At 35.8% G+C, this 21,800-nt stretch overlaps 1 protein-coding gene across 2 annotated transcripts in view; it reads right to left on the bottom strand.

Annotated features, from left to right (window-relative positions):
- The window catches only part of ZCWPW2 (zinc finger CW-type and PWWP domain containing 2), a 99,889-nt gene that overhangs the window by 62,282 nt on the left and 15,807 nt on the right, over positions 1–21,800 (bottom strand). For both annotated transcript variants that reach the window (XM_090284417.1, XM_090284418.1), the window contains exons 2-3: positions 11,275–11,627; positions 680–839 (exon numbers count right to left, since the gene is read on the bottom strand). In XM_090284417.1, coding sequence (XP_090140543.1) covers positions 680–839; positions 11,275–11,561 — 447 coding nt within the window. In that variant the 5' untranslated portion in view covers positions 11,562–11,627. The remainder of the gene's footprint in view (positions 1–679; positions 840–11,274; positions 11,628–21,800) is intronic.

Below are 21,800 nucleotides of genomic sequence, written 5' to 3'. Positions count from 1 at the left end.
TTTCCAGTACTGTGTTGAATGTGAGTGGTGAAAAGTGGATACCCCTGTCTTGTTTCTGAAAACAAATCCACATTTCTGACATTTGTTTTTCAAATATATTTCTAATGAAAGAATGATTTTCAGATGAAAAGTTTTGATATTAGAATATAGTCACAGATAACTGAGTTAATTTATAAGGATTAAATCAAACCCATGGCAACAGGTCCAGTCTATTCATTAATTATAGTGTGTGATTTAAAGTTGAAAAGGAATCAAAAAGATACTGAAAGAGTTAGACATATTCCATTTGAAATTTGAACATCTGGTTGTATTCCATAATTAATTTTCCCCGGGAGTGGAAGGCTACAACTTAGTCTTCTCAAGAGAATTTTAAAAATTACCAAATGATAATCTTAAAATTATTTCAAAAGGTAATTATGTGAAGTCCTCAGTTGATTTATACTATATTGCTATTAGAAAAATAAATTTTTAAAGTACCCCATGGCTATTTTTATATCCATACTTCCTTTGAAAAACTGCTTTAAACATAAAAACATGTGAGTTTAAATAAAGGCTATATACTATTTGTTTATATAAATATAAAAGTAAATAATTACATATCTTTTAGGACATGAGACAAAAATGGCCACAATTAAAAAGAAGTGCAAAAAGAATAAAGTTTTGATGTTATTCTACCTACCTTTAATGTGATACTATAATGTCCAACAAATGATGCTTTTATCCATGATCTTGAATGGGGAGCACCAAGAAATTCTATGTGATACTCTTCAACATTTCCATCCAGGTCATAGGTCACATATTTCCCTTTTAAAGGATCAGGGCAAAGTATCCCTGGCCAACTTTCAAAGAAAATTATTTATAATTATTTTGATGCTTTAAAAAAGGCAGACATCAATACATCTGTCCAAACATATATCAAACATTTCTTCTTTGAATTTTAATAGCTTATTTTAAAAACTCAAACATATTCATTCTTGTATATTTTAAAGTAGTTATGTCTTTGTAGATATAGAAGGCTTTGAAATAGTCACATACCTAATATATATATAAGATATAAAGAAAAAGAATTATAAGACAAAAGAGTAATCTCCAGGGTTTATAAGAAACATTTAGGTACTGCTAATAGGAGCAATAAGGAAAAAAAAGATCCATCAGATTCACGTTAGGGCTGAATCAAAACTAGCCAATCAGAATAATTAATTACTAAAATGTTAATCATTGACAGGGCTCCTGATGGGTAGGAGAGACCTGGCATTTTCTGAGCTAGGGCTGCCAAAGGAGTACTGGTAGTGCAGGCTGCGATAACACTGGAGATTGTAACTACTCTGGGAAAAGCAGATGTAGAGCTCAGCAGATCAAGATCATCCCTTTTTCTACCTATCTGCTCCTTTGGCAGGTGAACAAACTGCTAAAAATTCTCAGTGCTGGAAATAAAAGTTATCCTTTACTAAAAATAAATCTTTAGGGGTGTGTTTTTTCATGACAGAAACCTGTAGAAATTCATTGATATGTTTTATTTCTTCATTTGGCAATTAAGTTTTAACTATTTTACCAGTCTTTCTAGACTCTGAGCTACTCTTCAGAAAATACAGCGGGAAAAAAGGTATTAAATAAGGTCAGAAAGTTGTGACTAAATAATGAACAGTAGAAATATGACTGAATTTTATAGATCATGACCGAAAATATGTATATCTAATATATCCAAATATTCAAACACCTGTACAGCTGTCAAGTTCTATTTTGGTTTGCAGCACTACAGAATGAAAAGATAGCAAGGTTCAAATGGGGAGACCTGGCTCTAGTTCTCCTTCTCCCAGACAAGAGGCCTCAAGTAGGTAACTGGGTCTCACTGTAACTCTGGTTCCTCACTGGGCTGTTACATAGTTGAAATTGACATGTGTTGTACACATTTTAGTTTTTTGGCAAATTAAAAGATTGGGAAGTGTCATCATTATGTACTGAATTGTGTCTCCCTCACCACAGCCCAATTTATGATATTGAAGTCCTAACCTCCAATACCTCAGTTACGGTTTTTAAGGAAGTAACTAAGTTAGAAAGTGGGACTTGATCCAGTGTGACTGGTCCCATATTAAAAGAGATTAGGACACAGGCACACACAGAGGGAAAACCATGTAAAGAGTCAAGGAGAGAAACCCATCTACAAGCCAAGGAAATAGCCTCAGAAGAAATTAACCTTGCTGACACTTTCATCTCAGACTTTCAGCCCCAAAATTGTGAGAAAATACATTTGTTATTTTTAAGCCACCCAGTCTGTGATGCTTTGTTTTGGCAGCCTTAGCAAACTAATACAACCATATACGAGGTCTGTCTGAAAAAAGTCAAACCATGATTAAAATAACAGGTACGGTTTGAACAACATTAATGTAACCTGGCAGCCAAGGAGAGTGGACTGGAATGCACATGTGTGAACAATGATGACTTCACTGTACTAGTCAGTGGGGGCTATAGACGCCATTGAGTGAGCATGCGTACTGTGTGGCTGTCGCATTCAAAATGACTGAGCAAGTAGAGCAATGAATCTGCATCAAATCTTGCGTTAAGCTTGAACGTTCCTCTGCAGAACTATTCAGATAATCAGAAGGCCACAGCTATGGGCACTGGTGATTGGCAGCGTTACCATGACAGTGCGCTCGCTCATGCATCACGTCTCGTGCAGAGTTTCTGGTGAAACATCAAATCACCCAGGTGACTCTGCCCCTCTACAGCTCAGATATGGCATCCAGCGGCTTCTGGCTTTTCCCAAAACTAAAATCATCTTTGAAAGGGAAGAGATTTGAGATGGTTGATGAGATTCAGGGAAATACCACAAGGCAGCTGATGGTGATTGGGAGAACTGTGTGAGGTCCCAAGGTGACTCACTTTTAAGGGGACTGAGGCACCATTGTCCTATGTACAATGTTTCTTGTATCTTGTATCTTCTTCAATGAATGTCTCTAGTTTTCACATTACATGGCTGGATATCTTCTGGACAGACCTCAAATAGTTAAGATAATTGGTCCAATTGAAAAGTAGAAGGAATGATACCAAAACCTTTTTGCCCCATTTAGATACTTATAAACTAAATAAATTTGATAAGTTTAAAACCTAAAAAAAGCATACAAATCATGCTGTAATTAATCTGAAATCACAAAAATACAAAATCTACGTATTACTTGAACTTAATTTACTGAATTACCAATTGATATTAAAGTTACAAAGTCATAAATGTAGAAATGTATCTATCATAGCCAACTGTTAAAAATTTTTACAGATCATAAATTAATAACAATGTAAACTAATGGAAAGAGTTCATGCTTAGTATTATTAACATAAAAAATTTGATCCCAGGGAGTTGACAAGTCCCAAGTAGAGCTGTCAGGAGGTGCACCGGTCACCAGGGATGGTGGAACATGAGAATGAACAGTCATCCACGGCTCCCTGGATGCTGAGCAGGATCCTGTGCCTCTTGAGCCTCTCTGAGTTAAGGGAAAGGGTGGTAGAAGGCTGCCTGGCTACCCTCCATCATGGAAGAAAAAGTGCTAAAGGATTACAAATTGAGTCAGACTATCTGGAATCCAAAGAAGCCTAATACTTTAAAAGAATTGAAAATAATAATAATAAGTCAACAGTTAAGGACCTAACTGAATAAGACTATCTGGTTATTATCAGGTTCACACATTATCTTATTGCTATGTGGAAGTTCTTATTGGGCTGTGCTTAAGAGTAAAACTCTTTTAAACCTAACTGGAAATCTACATTTCTGCAGGAATCCAATTAAAAGGAGAAGACTTCAAAAAAAAAGGAGAAGACTTCAATAGGTATAATAGATAAACAACTAGGGATTAGTGGCAGCTGCAATGGAGACACCCAACTTATTGAAAATCAAGGAACAAGTGGGTCCTTTAACCTAATTAACAGCTATTATACTAGAACTAAACTGATTGTTATATTTAAGTTTTTGTAAAATATAAGGGGCTCATGTGTACTACTATTGATTTACACCTCACAGCAATTTTAAAAAGTATTCTTGCCGAGCAATATTAAATTATATGCAGCAACTACTCCATTCAGGATTTCTAACACTTAAGACATGAAAGAAAGAAATATTTTGCAATTATGTGTAAGATGAGCTGCTACTTTTCTGACACAAATTCTGATATAACTTCTTTTTACATCTAACCTATTGGGCCCAACAGTATTCAGTTTATTACTCTATAAGATATAAATAGAAAGAGATGACTCCTAAAAATAATTAGATGCCAATAAAAGAAAAAAGCTTCTGCTCCTTATTTAAACATGTTATATATAGAAAATATTGCATGTTGATTTAAAGATGAGTCAAATGTCTAAATAACTCTGGCACTTCTCTATTTCTTCAGATGGTGCGAAGGAATCACCTAGACTGTATATCTCAGCAAAAGCAAAATGTACCTAACTGCAGGAAAAGCTGAGAGGAGGCAACAGATGTAGAAAACATGATTACTTCCCTCCAGCTGCCACATCTATCATCTTCTCTGACTTGTTACGATTGAAAAAAGCTGATGTCCATTTTTGCCCTCAATCTGACTTCAATTTCAGTTCCAAAACTGTCAATGATGATAGTGGACTGCGCATATCTACTTTCCAATTTTTCAGTTTGACATTGATGAGAAATTATGAAGCGTTGTTTGGGGGCTTAAAGGTAAAGAGGGACAGTAAGAGTAGGCAATCCAATGGAAGTATATCAGAATTGCAAGGGAAATATATGATCAATGTTAGAATCTGTGTGTAGTGGAAGGTAAAATGTACAAGTAAAACAAGGTCAAAAAGAATCCCCCTGGAGGGGAGGAGGACATTTTGGCAGAATAAGTAGTAACTTCAAGGGAAGTGCAAATATATCATGAAGGAACTGATGTCTTACTCATTTCTTATACAGTGGAAATGATCTTTAATATGATAGCTATTGCCCTTGATAGAAATTGAAGCTTAAGTATGTATTTATTTATATCCAATGAAAAGAAGTAGATGACTGTTATTTTCAACTGTGGTTTGGATGTTTAAGGGGAAAGAACATTTTACTTGAGCCTCATTCCTATCTGTGAAAAACAAAATGGATGAGTTGGAATCATCGCTAACTGAATGTTACCTGCCAAGAAATCGCTGGGCTGTGCCTAACTGCAGAGGCTGTTGGGGAGAGGAAATTTCCCATACACACACAATGAGCATATTAATCCATAGGAAAAATGGTGCAAATAAAAAGTAATAAAAATATTTTATAATACTGAAAGGATCTAGTAAAAATCTCTATTTATAAATTCATATACTATATCTAAAAAATATCACTGGATTGGTTTGCTAACTTGAAGGCATATTTTTATTACTAAACTGTTTTACTGCATTACATTAGAATACAAATATATTTTCTATAAATTAATTTTCATATTCATGAGAAAGCTTTGAATGTCTGTGTAAATATGCCCAAGGTAGTTATACTAAACAGAATTTAGCTTCTGTTTGACAATGTGTCTTGCTATACTATATAAGATATGTACTGTTATTTTTTACTTTTAACTTCTACCTTCTTCTTAGCTAAATACAATGCTATTTTCAATTTTTTAAAATCAAGGCTGCTTAAACATTATGGAGATAGTTTTTCTCTTCCTAGTACATGCAGCTATCCCCACCCCAAGGACAGAGAGACAAAATCCAAAAGCAACGGACTGCATATGTATTTTTATAAGTATGTAAGTGTGTGCTATCTCACAATGTGGAGGTAAATATAACTATTATAATTTGATTTTCCATAAAGCTTGTCTGTAGAAAAGAAAATGCTATTCTATTTATTTTTCTGATATAAAGCTTAAATAGGCAAATCTAGATTCTATCAGTCTTTCTTTAGCTTTATTAGAGAAGCTCAACTCTTCTAAGAAAGACTAATTGAGATGCTGATAAGATTGAGTTTCTGAGCCTTCAAAGCTAGGTGTAAGGCCATGGGCTAAGGAGAATTGACTCAGATAATGCTACACTACTAAGGGTCTCTGTAGGCAGTTAGTTGGTCTTTCCACTCAAAAACTTCAACATCTGTAACATTTCTTAATTAAGAAATGATGTCTGCCAGTTTTTAGTAGGTTAATTCTAGCTTTATATTCTACTATGTATAGCAATTTATCCTGCTACCATCTTTTCAATAAGCAAGAAGGTAGTTACAGCTGTATTTTGCAGACATTTCTGATGATCCTGACCGTAGACTAGAGAGAGAATTTAGGGACTGGAATCAAATATGTTTCATTTATATTTCCAGTCTTAAGCCTCATTACAAGCACAGAACTGCAAAAGAAATTCCTAATCAAATTTCTAAGATAATAAATCAGATATAGTGACAAGAAACAAATCCATTTCACATATTAGGTTACTGAGACTTAAGAATTTCCATTAGAAAATACAAACCCTCTACTTTCAAAATGTTAATTTTAGATATGAAAAATGACATGGGACTACAAATACCTTCATAAGAAACTTCATAAAATGAATGTTCATAGTCATGCATTTAAAATATTTGTTCTTACCGAAGTATTTACTTTATCTTCATACTCATCCTAATTATACAGAAGTCAAATATACATATAAATTTATACATATATAATTTTATATATGTACACACACACACACACACATATATATGGGGGGAGCAAAAACAACTGGAATCTATTTGTAAAAAATTGTGTATTTTTTCTTACATGTTTAAATTTCAGTCACCTTCAAAGCACTCTTCATTTGATGCAGTAAACCTATTGAGACTTTCTTCCACTGCTCAAAACAGTTCTTGAACTCATCGATTTTGACGCCTTTAAGTGATTCTGATGTTTTTTTGTTTTCACCTCTTCCACAGTGGCAAAATGTTTCCTTTGAGGACTTCTTAATCTGGGGGGACGGGGGGGATGGAGTGGGCAGTTGCTCAGGGTGAGATCTGGTGAATAGGGAGGGTGGGGCATGGAAGTCATGTTGTTTTGCTCAAAAGCTGCTGAACACTCAGCGCTATGTGGGCAGGTGCGCTGTTGTAAATTACCCATCATGAAATGGGCAAACGCACTGAAAGAGTCTTAAAAAAGTAGTTCGCTGAGGCCGAAAGCAGCCTTCCACAATGCCAGCTGGTACACTGATACAGATGGGTTCCTAGAACATCACTTAGCACGGGAAGCCTGTACTACAAGGGGCCTACCCTCCAGAAGATAGTTCCGGTTTTGGGGGGGATATATATACACATATATTTTTTTAAAAACTTCATATTTGATCCCTGGAAAGTCATCAGTAACAATGGGTACACATTCTCAGATTTCCACATTTGGAAAGAGATCAAATGTGTTAGTTTTCTAGGGCCACAGCCTGAGTGGCTTTAAACAGAAATTAATTTTCCCACAGTTTTGGAAGAAAGAAATCCAAGATCAATGTGACAGCAGAGTTGGTTTCTCTTGAGGTCTCTTCCTGGTTGCAGATGGCTGTCTTCTTGCTGTGTCTTCATATGGTATTTGCTCTGCGCATTCCTGGTGTTCCTTTGTATGTATGAATCTCCTCTTCTTCTAAGACCACTCAGATTGCATTAAGGCCCACTTAATGGCATATTTTAACTTAATCACCTATTTAAAGGCACCAACTCCAAATACAGTTACATTTTGAGGCTGGAGCTTTAACACGTGACTTTTGGAGCCCAAATCTAGATTTATGACTTGAAGGCCTCTTGTGCATGTGTTAGAAAATAAACTCACTACAGTCTCTCTATGAAAGCAAACCCCTTATATTCTTCATGGAGAATAGTTCAATATGAATGCAAGTGAGGGATCATGAACCGGAATATCCCAGCTTTAAGAATGTTAAGTGGTAAAATATAATAGAAAATAGCAAGGGATTTTGGGAAGATAGCAGCAATGGTGTTATTTTGGGCTGGCCAAAAAGTCCATTACATTTTTACCATAAAATAAAAGACTCATTCTTCCTTGTCACCAATAACTTTATGGATTTGGATATTTGGAGTATGTCAGCTATCTCCCGCTATTGGCTTCTAGTGAATAGAGGCCAGGGGTGCTGCTAAACATCTTCCAATGCTTAAGACAGCCCACAGCAAAGAATTAGTTGGCCAAAATGTCAATAGTACCAAGAAACTTTAGCAAACCACTTTTGACATGTTTGATCAGTCACAGCACCTTCTGCATACACTGCACAAATCAGTTTTTTTTTTTTTTTTTTTTTGCATTTCAGTTGCATTTGTACCTTTCTGGAAACAGTAAAGCATAATACACCAAAAGTATTGCATAATTTCTTCCATCTTCAAAATTAAAATGGCTGCACAAAAATTCACCAATTTTGATAAGTTTTTTCTTTTAAATACATACTGATGTGACAGCTGTCACAATCCAGTCTGTCAAAATTGTTTCCAATGAAGTTAAAGACAATTAAGCATTACTAGAGTTATATGGAAAATATGTAACAGACTTTTTGGCCAACCCAATAGTTTTAGAGTCTCCTGATTTTCCCCTAAGTACATGCAGAACAACTATGATAGCAAAGGCAAATCCTGACACACAACATCTATAACAAAACTAAGTGATAAGCCATGCACATGAACACCAAAACAGGAGCAGGCAGGTATAAACTACCAACAGTTTATCATATTTTTAGCACCTGTGTGTATGATAGAAACAGAGTGGGCGGGGCAGGTAGCCAGAGTTCAGATGGGTTTGTGAAATAAAAACAAACCTGAAAGCATTAGAGCAGTCTGGCCTTATGAACACTTAAAACTCACCTACAGAGCTCCTTTTAAGAGCAAAAGCTCACACTGAAGAGAAACTGCTGGGAGTATAATCCAAATAGAAGAGGACAAGAGCAACTAAAAATATTAAAGAGATGCTACAAATAATAGTGGGGCTACAACACTAAACACACCATCCATGAAAGAAAAGAATAAGCTGGACTCCACTAAAATTAAAAATGTCTGCTCTGTGAAAGGCATTATCAAGAGAATGAGAAAACAAGCCACAGGCGGGGGAAATATTTGTAAAAAACATAACTGATAAAGCAGTGATATACAAAAAATACACATAGCATGAGCTCTACTAGAAATTGAACAACCTGACTAAAAAATTAACAAAGATCTGAATGACACCTCACTAAAAATGATACACACGTGGCAAATAAGCATATGAAAAGATGCTCCACATCATATGCCATGAGGAAATGCAAATTAAAAGAGAAAGATACCACTGCACACCTACTAGAATGGCCTAAATTCCAGAACCCTGACAACACCAAATGCCAGTGAAAATTTGAAGCAACACTGCTGGTGGGAATGCAAACTGGTACAGCCGCTTTGGAAGACAGCTTGGTAGTTTCTTACAAAACTAAACACACTCTGTCATATGATCCAGCAACTGCACTCCTTGGTATGTACTCAAAAAGGCTGAAAAACTATATCCACACAAAAATTTGCACTTGGACTTTTTAGCAGCTTTATTCATAACTGTCAAAACTTGGAAGAAAAAATGTCCTTCAGTGAAAGACTGGATATATGAGTATAAACTGTGGGACTGACAGACAATGAAATATTACTTAGTGGTAAAAATAAATGTTCTATCATGAAAAAAAAAAAAAAAAAACAGAGAAAACTTAAATGGATATTACTAAGTGAAAGAAGCCAATCTGAAAAGGCTAGATATGGTATGATTTCAACAATACGGCATTCCAGAAAGGACAAAACTATGGAGACAGTGAAAAGATGCATGGTTTCCAAAGAGGCACCCTCGTATCCAGTCAGTGCAGTACAAACAGCCTGTTAAAACATTTAAATAAGAATAAAAAATAGTATAGCAATTAATAGAAGATACAAAGAAAACCAAATGAATTTTTTAGAACTATAAATACAGTAACCAAAATAAAAAGCTCAAAGGATAGCTCAATAGCAGAATAAATATAATAAGAATAGTGAACTTAAATAATTATAGAAATTATCCAATCTGAACAATAGAGAAAAAACAGACTTAAAAGTATCTATTCTGATTTCTTTTTCTCTCCTCAGAGGACAGGAATTTGTTTCATATAAAAGTGTACAAGAAAGGATCATAGTAGAATCTAACATAAAGTTATTATGGTAAAAATGACTAATATCCCTATGAAAAATGAAAGCATACCTTTAAAGAGATCAAAATTATACTTGATATTTCAAGTTGGATTAACATAAATTAAGAAAATACTGTAGGTTGTGAAAAATATATGAATTAGAATTAGAAAAACTAAAATAAATAAGTTATAGGAGAAAAGGAAGATTTGAAAAGAGAGGTGGCAAAACTCGTAAGAGAATTTTTTAATTTTTCAATGAAGACTAAACTGCAAAAAACACAAAAGATATTAAGCTTAATTCATAATCCTTCAGAAAGACACAAGATGGAAAAGAAAAATAATTAAATTTTTAAAAATGAAAAAATGAATGAAAAAGTAACACCAAGACAACCAAAAAGGATCCACCAAAAGTAATACAGAAGTCCCAAAACAAGAAAATCAAAACAATGCAACAGAATAATTGCTTACAATTTTTTTAAAAACCATTGAAATAAAGAAGACTTGAAGCTATATACTGCACATTGCATACTTGGAAAAAATCAACCGAAAATAGGAAACCCTGATGTAGACAATATTAAATGTACAAAAATCTAAAAGAAGAGGAAGGAGGTAAGGGGAGGGGGTAAAGGGGAGGAGTAGAAGAAGAATGAAAAGAAGAAGAAAAACATATTTTAGGCTTCTAGACAACAATTACAGAATACATATTATTTACAAGATAGAACATGCTAGGTCACAAAATAAGATTCAGTGAAAATGACTATAATAGATTTAAGTTAGAACTCAGTAACAATAAGATATTTTAATATCCTCAAATATTTAGTAATTTAAAAGCACTTCAAATAACTCATTTTAAGAAATCATAAGAAAACTCAATGGTAATAAAATACAACATATTGAAATTTGTGAGATGTACCTAAAGCAGTGCTTAAAGAAAAAATGTATAGCTTTAATTGTATATATCAGGAAGGAAAGAGATTTTAATCAGTTACCTAAGTTTCCAATTTAAGAAGCTGGAAAAAAAAGAAAAAAGAATAAAGCCAAAGTAAGGGAAAGAATAATGATGAGATCAGGAAACAAAAAAATTAAGACAACAGAGAAAAAGTCGAGTCTTTAAAAGTTTTAAAAATTCATTAACTTAGCAAGACTATATCACAACAGTTCATTATAAAACAACAACAAAAATCTTACCTTGGCCAATGCTGTAATTTTACCAAAACCAGGCTACCAAGAGGTAGCTGTGAATAGACAATCTTAAGTCCACATTGATACAACTGAGACTCCTCAGGAAAGTCTTCTTCAGAAATAGAGCATTTATTATATCTTGAATCAGTGTTCATGTAGCAATACCAAGGTTCCTTGTGATCAACTTTGGCTGCATCCTCACTTGACAACAATCTCCATTTCAAACAACTTTCGTTCTCACATTGAACCCACACTTTGTTTACATACATGTCGCTTTCCACTGAGGAATCCATTGCAGTGTTACAATAGTTCACTATAATCTTACTCTCAAATTTTTCTTTTCCCAAAATGCATTTAATCTGGAAAATAAATAAGAAGAAGATAAAAGAATAAGGATTCAAGAGTGTAAAAAAAATTCAAACAATTTCAAGAAATAGCTTTTTGATATCCTCTTTCCCCACCTAATCTATATCCTATAAAGATCATCCATGTTGAACATGTTATATTTCCACTTATGTGGAAATAAAAGAAAAGAGATTTATCAATTGCCTTGGACATAAAATGCTCTAAAATTAAAAATAAGAACAGTATGAGGGAGCTGAAGAAGAGTAGAGATTAACTATAATATCTATTACTCTATTACTATACAGCACACATCTGGTAGATACCTAATGCTTTTGCCATAATAGCTAAGCCTATTGAACGCTATGATCCAGGCATTATCCTAAGTGCTTTATGCACACAATTTATATAGTCTTTCCAACAACCTTAGTATAACCATTTTTTAAAGAGAAATATGAAGCAAAAAAGAGTAATTTGTTTAAGGTCCCAGAGCTTGTATATAGTAGAATGGAATTTAAATGAAGGCAGTTTGGTTCCAAATTCTGGCTCTCACCGACTAAGCTGTACTGCATCACGATATATGTAATAGCATCACTTGATGATCCCATTCTTTTTCTAACTTTGAGGAAAATCAAATGCAGCAAAATATTTCACCATATGAAAATCTGAAATGCTTTAAGAAAATTAAGAACTTTATCACATATATAATTTTGCCTGCTATCTATTAAGTGATTTGAAAAAAACATTTCTCAGAACTTTCTTAAAAATTTTAAACATATAAAAAGTTAGTATTGTATGATTAAGCCCACGAATTCTAATTTCAATAATATTTGTTATGTGTATACTACTCGTCGTCGGCAGCCGTCCGTCTCGAGAGACGATGGTGTAGCTTCTTAAGAGTCTATCTGCACCGCCGAGAATGGTTGTGCAGTCCGACTCGGGAGTGACAGGGTATCTGTCTCCTCCCGTGTTGAATCGACATCTTGCGATGACGCTGGAGTGTCCTCTCCAGTGAAGCTGAAGCTACAGAGCCTGGGCAGGGTAATATGGAGGGTCTGCTGTTGCCCATGCAGCAGACCCCCCCCTCTCTTCGCAGCTGAAGGGTCCAAGGGAAAGACGGAGTCAATACAGCTTGGCTTCAGGTGCGCCGCAGGAGTTGCCGGTGTTGACTACAACGTCAAACCGCCTTAGGGACTCCGGCTCCGGATTTTCTGTCGGGGTTTACTCCCTTAGCCTTTCCCCTGAAGAGGTATGCCGCAAGGCAGCGGAGGTTTTTTGGAGTCAGAGTTTTCCTTCTCTGTGTATACTACTAAGATATAATTAATTTAACTAAAATACAAGTAAAACTACTAGAAGCTTATTTTGTAATACAAAACCAATTTTAAAAATACTTATATTAATGAGTTAGTAGAACACTACTAGTCAAGAATAAGCATGATATAAAGAAGCTCTTAACTCAGGAGTTAATTATATATTTAGAAACTCACTTACTAACCATATCTTTCCAGGATAACTATAAATTGCATTGGAAAAAATTACTAGTATATTACAATAACCATAATGCATATTTTTTGACTTATTAGTTCCACTCATGTGACTGCATCCAAAGAAAATTTTCCAGTTTCTCTCCTGTTATTGATTTCTAGTTTCATGGCTTTGTGCTTGATAACATTTCAATCTTCTTATATTTCTATATTGGTTTTGTGGCCTAACATATGATATGTCCTGGAGAATGTCGCATGTACACTTGTATGTTGTTGGATGAAATGGTCTCTATATGTTTGATAGGTCCTTTTCATCTAAAATGTAAAGTCCAATGGTTCTGTACTGATTTTTGTCTGAGTGATCTATCCATTGTTCAAAGTGGGTTATTGAAATCCTCTCCTATTATTATATTGCTGTCTATTTCTCCCATCAGGTCCATTAATATTTGCTTTAAATATTTTGATGCTCCAATACTGGATTCATAAACATTTTCAATCCTCTTGATAAGTTGACACCTTTATCATTATATAATAACCTTGACTTTTTTAAAAAAATTTTTACTTAAGATCTATTTTGTCTGACAGTAGTATAGAAACCTCTGCTCTCTTTTGATTTCCATTTGTATGGAATATCTTTTTCCATCCCTTCACTTTCAGCCTATGATTGGAATATTAGTCCAATTATATTTAAAGTATTTTCCTGATAGATAAAGGCTTAATATTACCCTTTAGTTAATTCTTTTGCGGGCATGTAGATTCCTTGTTCCTTTCTTCTCTTTCTCACCCTTTGCTGTAGTAGTATGGTTTTTTTTGTTTGTTTTTTTTGTTTTTTTTTTTACTGTGTGGTTGCCTCTCACTCGCACCCCCAACTGGGGACCTGACGTGCAACCTAGTAATGTGCCCTGACTGGGAATCGAACCAGCGACACTTGGCTCGGAGGCCGACGCTCAATCCACTGAGCCACAGCAGCCAGGGCTTGTAGTAGTATGTTTTGATTCCTTTCTCATCTTTTGTGTATCTACTATAGGCTTTTGCTTTGTAGTTACCATGAGGCTTACATAAAGCATTCTATAGTTAAAACAATTCATTCTAAGACGATAACTTTAATAGCATACAAGAGCTCTACACATTTCCTTTTCCCCACATTTTGTTTTGATATTACAATGTGCATTTTTTGTATTGTGTATCCATTAAATTTTTGTAGCTAGTCATTTTTAATACTTTTGTTTTTTAATATGTATGAGAGTAATATGTGATTTACACACCATTACATATTAAAGTATTCTGAAATTTACTTTATATTTACCTTTACCGTGAGTTTTATACTATCATGTTTTCATATTACTAATTAGCATTCTTTCATTTAAGCTTGAAGAACTTCTCTTAGCATTTCTTGTAAGGCAGGTCTAGTGGTGATGAATTCCTTTAGCTTTTGTTTACATCAGAATATCTGTATCTCTCCTTCAATTGTGAAGACAACTTTGTTAAGTATTCTTGGTCATCAGCTTTTTGTTTCAGTACTATGAATATAGCATCTCACTCCCTCTGACCTACAAGGTTTCTGCTGAAAAATCTGCTTAGTCTTATGAGGGTTCCCTTGTATGTAACAAGTTGCTTTTCTCTTACTGCTTTCAATTCTTTTGTCTTTAACTTTTGACAATTTGATTATAATGTCTCAATGTAGGTCTCAGGATTATCTTCTTTGGTGCTTTTTATGCTTTCCAGATTTGAGTGTTTATTTCTCCTGATTTTGGAAGTTTTCAGCCATTATTTCGATGAGTATTTTTCTATGCCTTTCTTTTTCTTGTCTCCGTCTGAGTCTCTTATAGTGAGTTTATTCATCTGGAAATGGGGTCTCCAAAGTCCACTAAGTGATCTTCATTTTTTTTCGTTCTTTTTCCTTTTTTTCCCTCTGTTTGGTTGATTTCCACTGACTTGTCTAAAAGTCCATTGATCCTTTCTTCTGTTCTAATTTCTTGTTAAACTCTTGTTAACTCAAGCTTTCAGTTAACTTATTGTATTCTTTAGCTTTATAATTTTTAGTACTTTTTAATATTTTTTTTGTTAAAATTATTTGTTCATACATTACCCCTGTGATCTTGGGGAGCATCTTTAAGACCACTACTTTGAATTATCTGACAGGCAAATCACTTATCTCCATTAGTTTTATCACTGAGGTGAGCTAGGGTTAGAAAGCATGCAGTTTCCATATGACCATTGAGGGTCCTATAGGACTACAAATTTTGTGACCCATCAGATCCCAGTACCTAATTAAAAGCCTGATCCTTGGAAAAGTATGTCAAATCCCTTCCATGGAGAAACTGGGAGTCTTAATCTTTGCCTGCTCCCTCTAGCCAAAGCTGTGGCAAGAGGATAGGTGCAGAGAGTACTCACGTCCATTAAAAAATCACCTCTTTCTGTTCTATGGTGAAGGGGGACTCATGGATGCTGAGATTTTTGCTCTCTGAGATATATTATTTGAGAGCCCGTCCCTCAAGTGATAGCCATAAAACTTGGTGTGCTAGCTGTGTGGACAAGCTCCTTTCAAGGAGAAGCTGGAACCTTGCTTTTATCATTGAAGTGAGTGAGGGAAGAACCCACAAGCCCTTTCAGGCTTCTGGAGGAGCCCAGTCAACTTCTAAATGCAAGCTAATTAGAAGTTTGACACTTGGGCAAGCTAGAAAAGTCTGAAAACCCCTTCCAAGGAGAAAAGTGGTATCCTTGTGTTATGGCCTACTCTGTCCGTGTTGAGCCCAGTGTTATAGCCATAAGTGCTCACATTTCTGTTTAAAACCAGTTTTTTGTTTAACATGGTTCTAAATCTTTAACTCACAAATACTGTGCCCCACTGGCTGCCAGAGCTAGGTGAATTGGAAGCCAGACCCTTGGGTAGCAGTCATAAAGTATGGGGAGGTAGATGTGTGGTCTAACACTTTGATCCTCAGGGAGAAGAGAGAAGTTGAGGGCTCCTTCCTGATTATAAGGTGCTACACTGAGGATTCATGGCATAAGTGTGTCTCAGTTCTTCCTTCTCATTTCAATGTGGGTTTTTTCTCATTCATGTGATGCATAGGAGTCACTCAGCTAGTCTCTGTACTTCTCTCCAAGGGAACTGATTTGCATGTCGCTTACTAGAGTGTAAGTTTTCTGAAGGAAGAGATATTATTTTTGTGTCCCCAGCAATGAACAAGTTGATGATGGAAAAATTGCTGTGTATTGATCCCAAAATGCCTAAAAACTGCTTTACATGCAGAGATTTTTCATATCACTTCCGTAATTTTGTTCAATTGCTTCTGTATTTCTGTGAAGCATCTGGAACTGGATAAGTATTCTAACAGATGGGAAAGGGATTAGTGAGTCATATTTTTATTTGTAACAATATATTACGATGCATTATTAGTTAAATTGAATTTACTAAAGAAACCACCAAGGTCTGTAGAACTCCACTAAACAGTTCTAAACAACTTAATACAGTATAATCATTACAGATATTTGTAGCATTAAAGTGAAAATCAAGAGCTAAGTAAGAAATAAGAAAATCCTATATAAATTTTACATGAATTCTCCAAAGACTTTTTTACTTCATGAATGTTATTTTAGAATGTTATAACAGAGCCTGAAATAAAATAGCAAATAAGATAAATTCTTCTTGAATTGAAATATTACCTAGTTCCATTGTTCAACAGAACAAAGGTCTTTAAAGACGGAGTATGGCCAATATGAATTCTTGTGAAGCATCAATTTTTGTTACAATGTATATGCATTTTATGACTGATGCCTCCCAGATGGTAAAATTACAACATACCCAAGGAATTCTGAACAATATCAGAATTTAATGAGACAGTGTGAATAAATACATACAGAAGAGGAATGAAGATAAATGGCTACTTATAATATAAATTGTTTTTATTGTTTGTATGTGAATGAAAAAAATGATTGTTCTCCCAAACAAAAAATAACTGTCATTATTCTTTTGCTTGCTAACATTGTTGTTATAGGAAGCAATCCATTTTTAACCACAGGCTATCCCAGATGATAAAACTCTTCTCAGTTTGAGAAAAGTAATAGTATCTGTATCACTGTCTTCAGAGTTGGGGCATTTCAACCTTATAATCTCAATTCCCATCACTTCTATTTTCTACATAATATCTCACTGGTAACCAATGATTTATATAAAAGTGTATTACTAAACCTGTCTACTTTCAAAAAGAACTTGAATTAATAAATTAATTTTAATGTTATGAATTAAAATTTTATAATATTCAAGAGACAGTAGGAAAAGATCTAAACTTGGAGTAAAAAAAATGTAGTTTCTTCCTGCCAAGATGGAGACACGCTGCATGTCCCTCACAACTAAGAAGCAATTTACAACTACCTCAAAACTGAAAAAAAAAACAGAAGTTCCAGAAAATCGAACTACACAGAAGTTCAACCAAGAAAGAAGAAATACTCAGCCAGACAGGTAGGAGGGGTGAAGCCAGAGAGGAGAGGACAACATGTGGCGGCAGCGGTGGTGGTGCAGGGGCTGTGGCTGCAGTGAAAAGCGCAGTCATACATTTTAAAAGTAGGGAGGGAAACCTGGGAAGCAATCCCAACCCAAACCAGACTGCAGAGCCCCCTATTCCAGTGCTGGGGGAAGATAGAACCACATTGCTTCTGACTGTGAAAACCAGTCACGGATTAGGGCAGAGGAAGAAACTGCTAGTCTCTCAACAGTCAGCTTGTTTAGTACAAGAAGCAGGAGAAGTGCCTGGAAGTAAGGCAAGTGTTGGGCAAGCCACATTGTTCCCTCTCAGATCCCTCCTCCACATACAGTGCCACAACGTGGCGAAAAGGGTCACCCCGCATGACAAATACCTAATGCTCTGTCCCTTACAATGCAACAGCTCTACCTAAGACACAGAGGCAAACAGAGAAAGCTGTCAAGCTGAGGAGACAGAAAAGTATGGCCCAAAAGGGGGAGGAAGATCAAGGTTTCAGTGGGAGAACTGAGAGATGAGGAGCTAGCCAACCTAACAGGTGTAGAGTTCAAAACACTGGTGATAACAATGCTCACAGGCTTGACAGACAAGATTAAGCACAACAAACACATAAGGGAAGAAGTGAAGGCTATGCTAAGTGAAACGAAGGGAAACCCACATGAAACCAATGATGAAGGGAAGGAAACCAGGATTCAAATCAACAAATTGGAACATCAGGAAGAAATAAATAGTCAACCAGTACAAAAGGAGGAAACAAGAATTGAAAAAAATGAGGAGAGGCTTAGGAACCTCTGGGAGAACTTGAAATGTGCCAACATCTGAATCATAGGGATGCCAGATGGGAAGGCCACCCTCTCCTCCACGCCTCCACTCTTATTAGGGATTTCTGGACCCAACGGTAGGTAGAAAAATGACCATGTCCAGCTTGAAGCAGCTAGAGAAGCTCAAGACCTTCGCCCATTGTCCTTTATAATATTATAAAGGGTCTTAAGTCTGAGAGGGAGGGATTGTTATTTTTTATTGTTAAAATAATTTTTTTTTTTTTAAAGAAGAAGAATATATGAAAGGGTGAAGCGGGAAAGCTTGTATGTACGACCCATGGGCATGGACTTCGGGGGGGGGCATTGTTGGGGGTGGGTGCTGGGTGGAGAGGAGCAAAGGGGAAAAAATTGGAACTATTGTAACAATATAATCAATAAAATATACTTAAAAAAAAAAGAAATTGAAACCTTATGTGAAAAAATAATGAAGGAAAACTTCCCAAATTTAGCAAAGAAAATATATAAGTTCAGGAAGCACAGAGAGTCCCAAACAAGATAGACCAAAAGAGGACCACCCCGACATATTATAATTAGAATGCTAAAGGTTAAAGCTAAAGAGAGAATCTTAAAAGCAGCAAGAGAAAAGAAGAGAGTTAACAACAAAGGAGTACCTATAAGACTATCATCTGATTTCTCAAAAGGAACTTTGCAGGTAAGAAGAGACAAGCATGAAATATTCAAAGGGATGAAAAGAAGGGACCTACAACCAAGAATACTTTATCCAGCAAGGCTATCATTTAGAATGGAAGGGTAGATAAAGTGCTTCTCAGACAAGGTAAAGCTAAAGGAGTTCATCATCACCAAGCCCTTATTATATGAAATGTTAAAGGAACTTATTTAGTAAAAAGAAGATCAAAACTATGAACATTAAAATGACAACAAACTCACAACTATCAACAATAGAACCTAAAAAATAAAAACAAAAACAAAAACAAACTAAGCAGACAACTAGAGTGGAACAGAATCATAGGTACAGGGAGCATTTGGAGGGGTGTAAGCTGGGAGGGGGGAGGGGGCGAATGTTGGAAATGGTGCAGGGATGATTACGAAGCATAACAAGAGGGTGTGGAATAGGAGATGTTAAGAATAGTACAGGAAAGGGTGAAGCCAAAGAACTTACATGCATGACCCATGGACATGAACTAATGGGAGTGGGATTGCATGTGCTCGGTGGAGGGGAGCAAAGGGTAAAAAAATTGGGACAACCGTAACGCCATAATCAACAAAATATACTTAAAAAAATAAACAAATATGTAATAAAAATGTAGTTTCTAATCTTGGCTATGCAACATTATAGCTATGTAATCTTCAGAAGGCCTCAGTGTTCTTATCTATAAAGTAAGGAGAGTAGGGCTAAAAAGTTGTCCTGCTTCAATGTTTCATGATTGATTCATTCTGGCTCTTTTTCTTCAAAAACCTCTACTCCTGGTGCTGGATTACCAGCTCATCTATGTTATTTTCAGCTATGTGTCAGAGTTTAAATTTCACGAGCCACCCCTTCATCACTGTGTTATTCAGTCTTGTCAGCTCTGAAGACTTGTTAAGCTTATTTACTTTGCAGTAGTATGTGCTGGTTTTCAGTGTTCTGGTTTGTTTGTTTGTTTTTTTTCTTTTCTTTTTGTCTTCAGTTCATAGGCAATCTCCCTTAACTAGGCAATCATATTAATTTAAAAGGTGTATTTCTTGCCTGTCATTGACATCTGGTACTCTTCATCACCTTCAATTCCCATCTAGAACCTTCTGTCTGATATCTTCCAACATCCCTCATGAAAGATGCTTTTATCGTGATCTTCAAGACAATTAAAGATAGCAGATATAAATTCCCTGTGGCAAATGTTAATAGACTGTTTCACTGACCTTCCCGCCTAACCAACTCAATATGATGTTATCAGCTTCAAAATCAGAAAGTCTAAGAGTCCAGATTCTTCCAATTACTGGTTGTATAACTTTGGGAAAGTCATTTAATCTCTTATAATTTTATTTCCAACATTATTTTTCCATAGAAAGGTTCTAAAGACAATTTTTTTAATAAGTAAATATAATAGAGAACAGTGACAGGAATAAAAATAGTTTGGTACTCAGGGCAGTCAAGTTTGAAAGTTTTCACAATACTCCCAGAGTGAGAATTTTTTAAAATTATTCTTAGAAAGAGTCCATGAATGAGAGGAAAGAAAAACTGCAGAGAAGAGAGGTGAGGTCTATCGTAGCAAAAAGAGTTAAGGATTCCACTGGGATGAATCTGAAGAAGCTGCATTTCAATCTAGCAAAGTTTAAAATGATATATTTACAATTTTAAAATGATAAAGAATTATTTTACATTCTCATACACTACTGACATAAGGGAAAATTGGTGGGAACTTTGAGAGAGAAATTTTGCAAAATGTAACAAAGGTCTTTAAAATGTGCCCATGTGGCTCTGGCCAGGTAGCTTGGTTGGTTAGAACGTCATCCTAATACACCAAGGTTTTTGTCTGATCCCCAGTCAGAGCACATACAAGAATGAACTGATAGATAAGTTAAAAAACCAACTGATGTTTCCCTCTATCTCTAAAAATTAATTAAAAAAATATAAAATGTGCCCATGTGACAATAGTATTTCTTTAAATACTATTAGTTAAATCATGTGTAATTTAATATCTGCCCTGGCTGGTTTGGCTCAGTGGATTGAGCGTCGGCCTGCGAGCTAAGTGTCGCTGGTTCGATCTTCCAGTCAGGGCACATCAGAGAAGGAAAACTCTGACTCCAAAAAACCTCCGCTGCCTTGTGGCATACCTCTTCAGGGGAAAGGCTAAGGGAGTAAACCCCGACAGAAAATCCGGAGCCGGAGTCCCTAAGGCGGTTTGACGTTGTAGTCAACACCGGCAACTCCTGCGGCGCACCTGAAGCCAAGCTGTATTGACTCCGTCTTTCCCTTGGACCCTTCAGCTGCGAAGAGAGGGGGGGTCTGCTGCATGGGCAACAGCAGACCCTCCATATCACCCTGCCCAGGCTCTGTAGCTTCAGCTTCACTGGAGAGGACACTCCAGCGTCATCGCAAGATGTCGATTCAACACGGGAGGAGACAGATACCGTGTCACTCCCGAGTTGGACTGCACAGCCATTCTCGGCGGTGCAGATAGACTCTTAAGAAGCTACACCATCGTCTCTCTAGACGGACGGCTGCCGATGACGAATTTAATATCTGTGTGTACCTTACTCTTAAGATATTGTTATTAATATCTGTTAAGTTGCTGATTTTTACAACTACATTATGGTCATGTAATAATAAAAACAATCCCTTATTTGTTTAAATACACACTAAAGTACCAAGAGGTAGAGAGGGATCATGTCTGTAAACTTAACCTTTGCAAGGACTGTATTCTTTGTTCTGTGGGGTCAAATCTGGTACCAGCAAGGTGCACCAG

This window comes from Furipterus horrens, unplaced genomic scaffold, assembly GCF_987537825.1.
Source record: "Furipterus horrens unplaced genomic scaffold, mFurHor1.1.pri manual_scaffold_7, whole genome shotgun sequence".
Lineage (NCBI taxonomy): Eukaryota > Metazoa > Chordata > Mammalia > Chiroptera > Furipteridae > Furipterus > Furipterus horrens.
The sequence above is the reverse complement of the archived record's forward strand: the minus strand, read 5'-3'. Positions and strand labels throughout refer to the sequence as shown.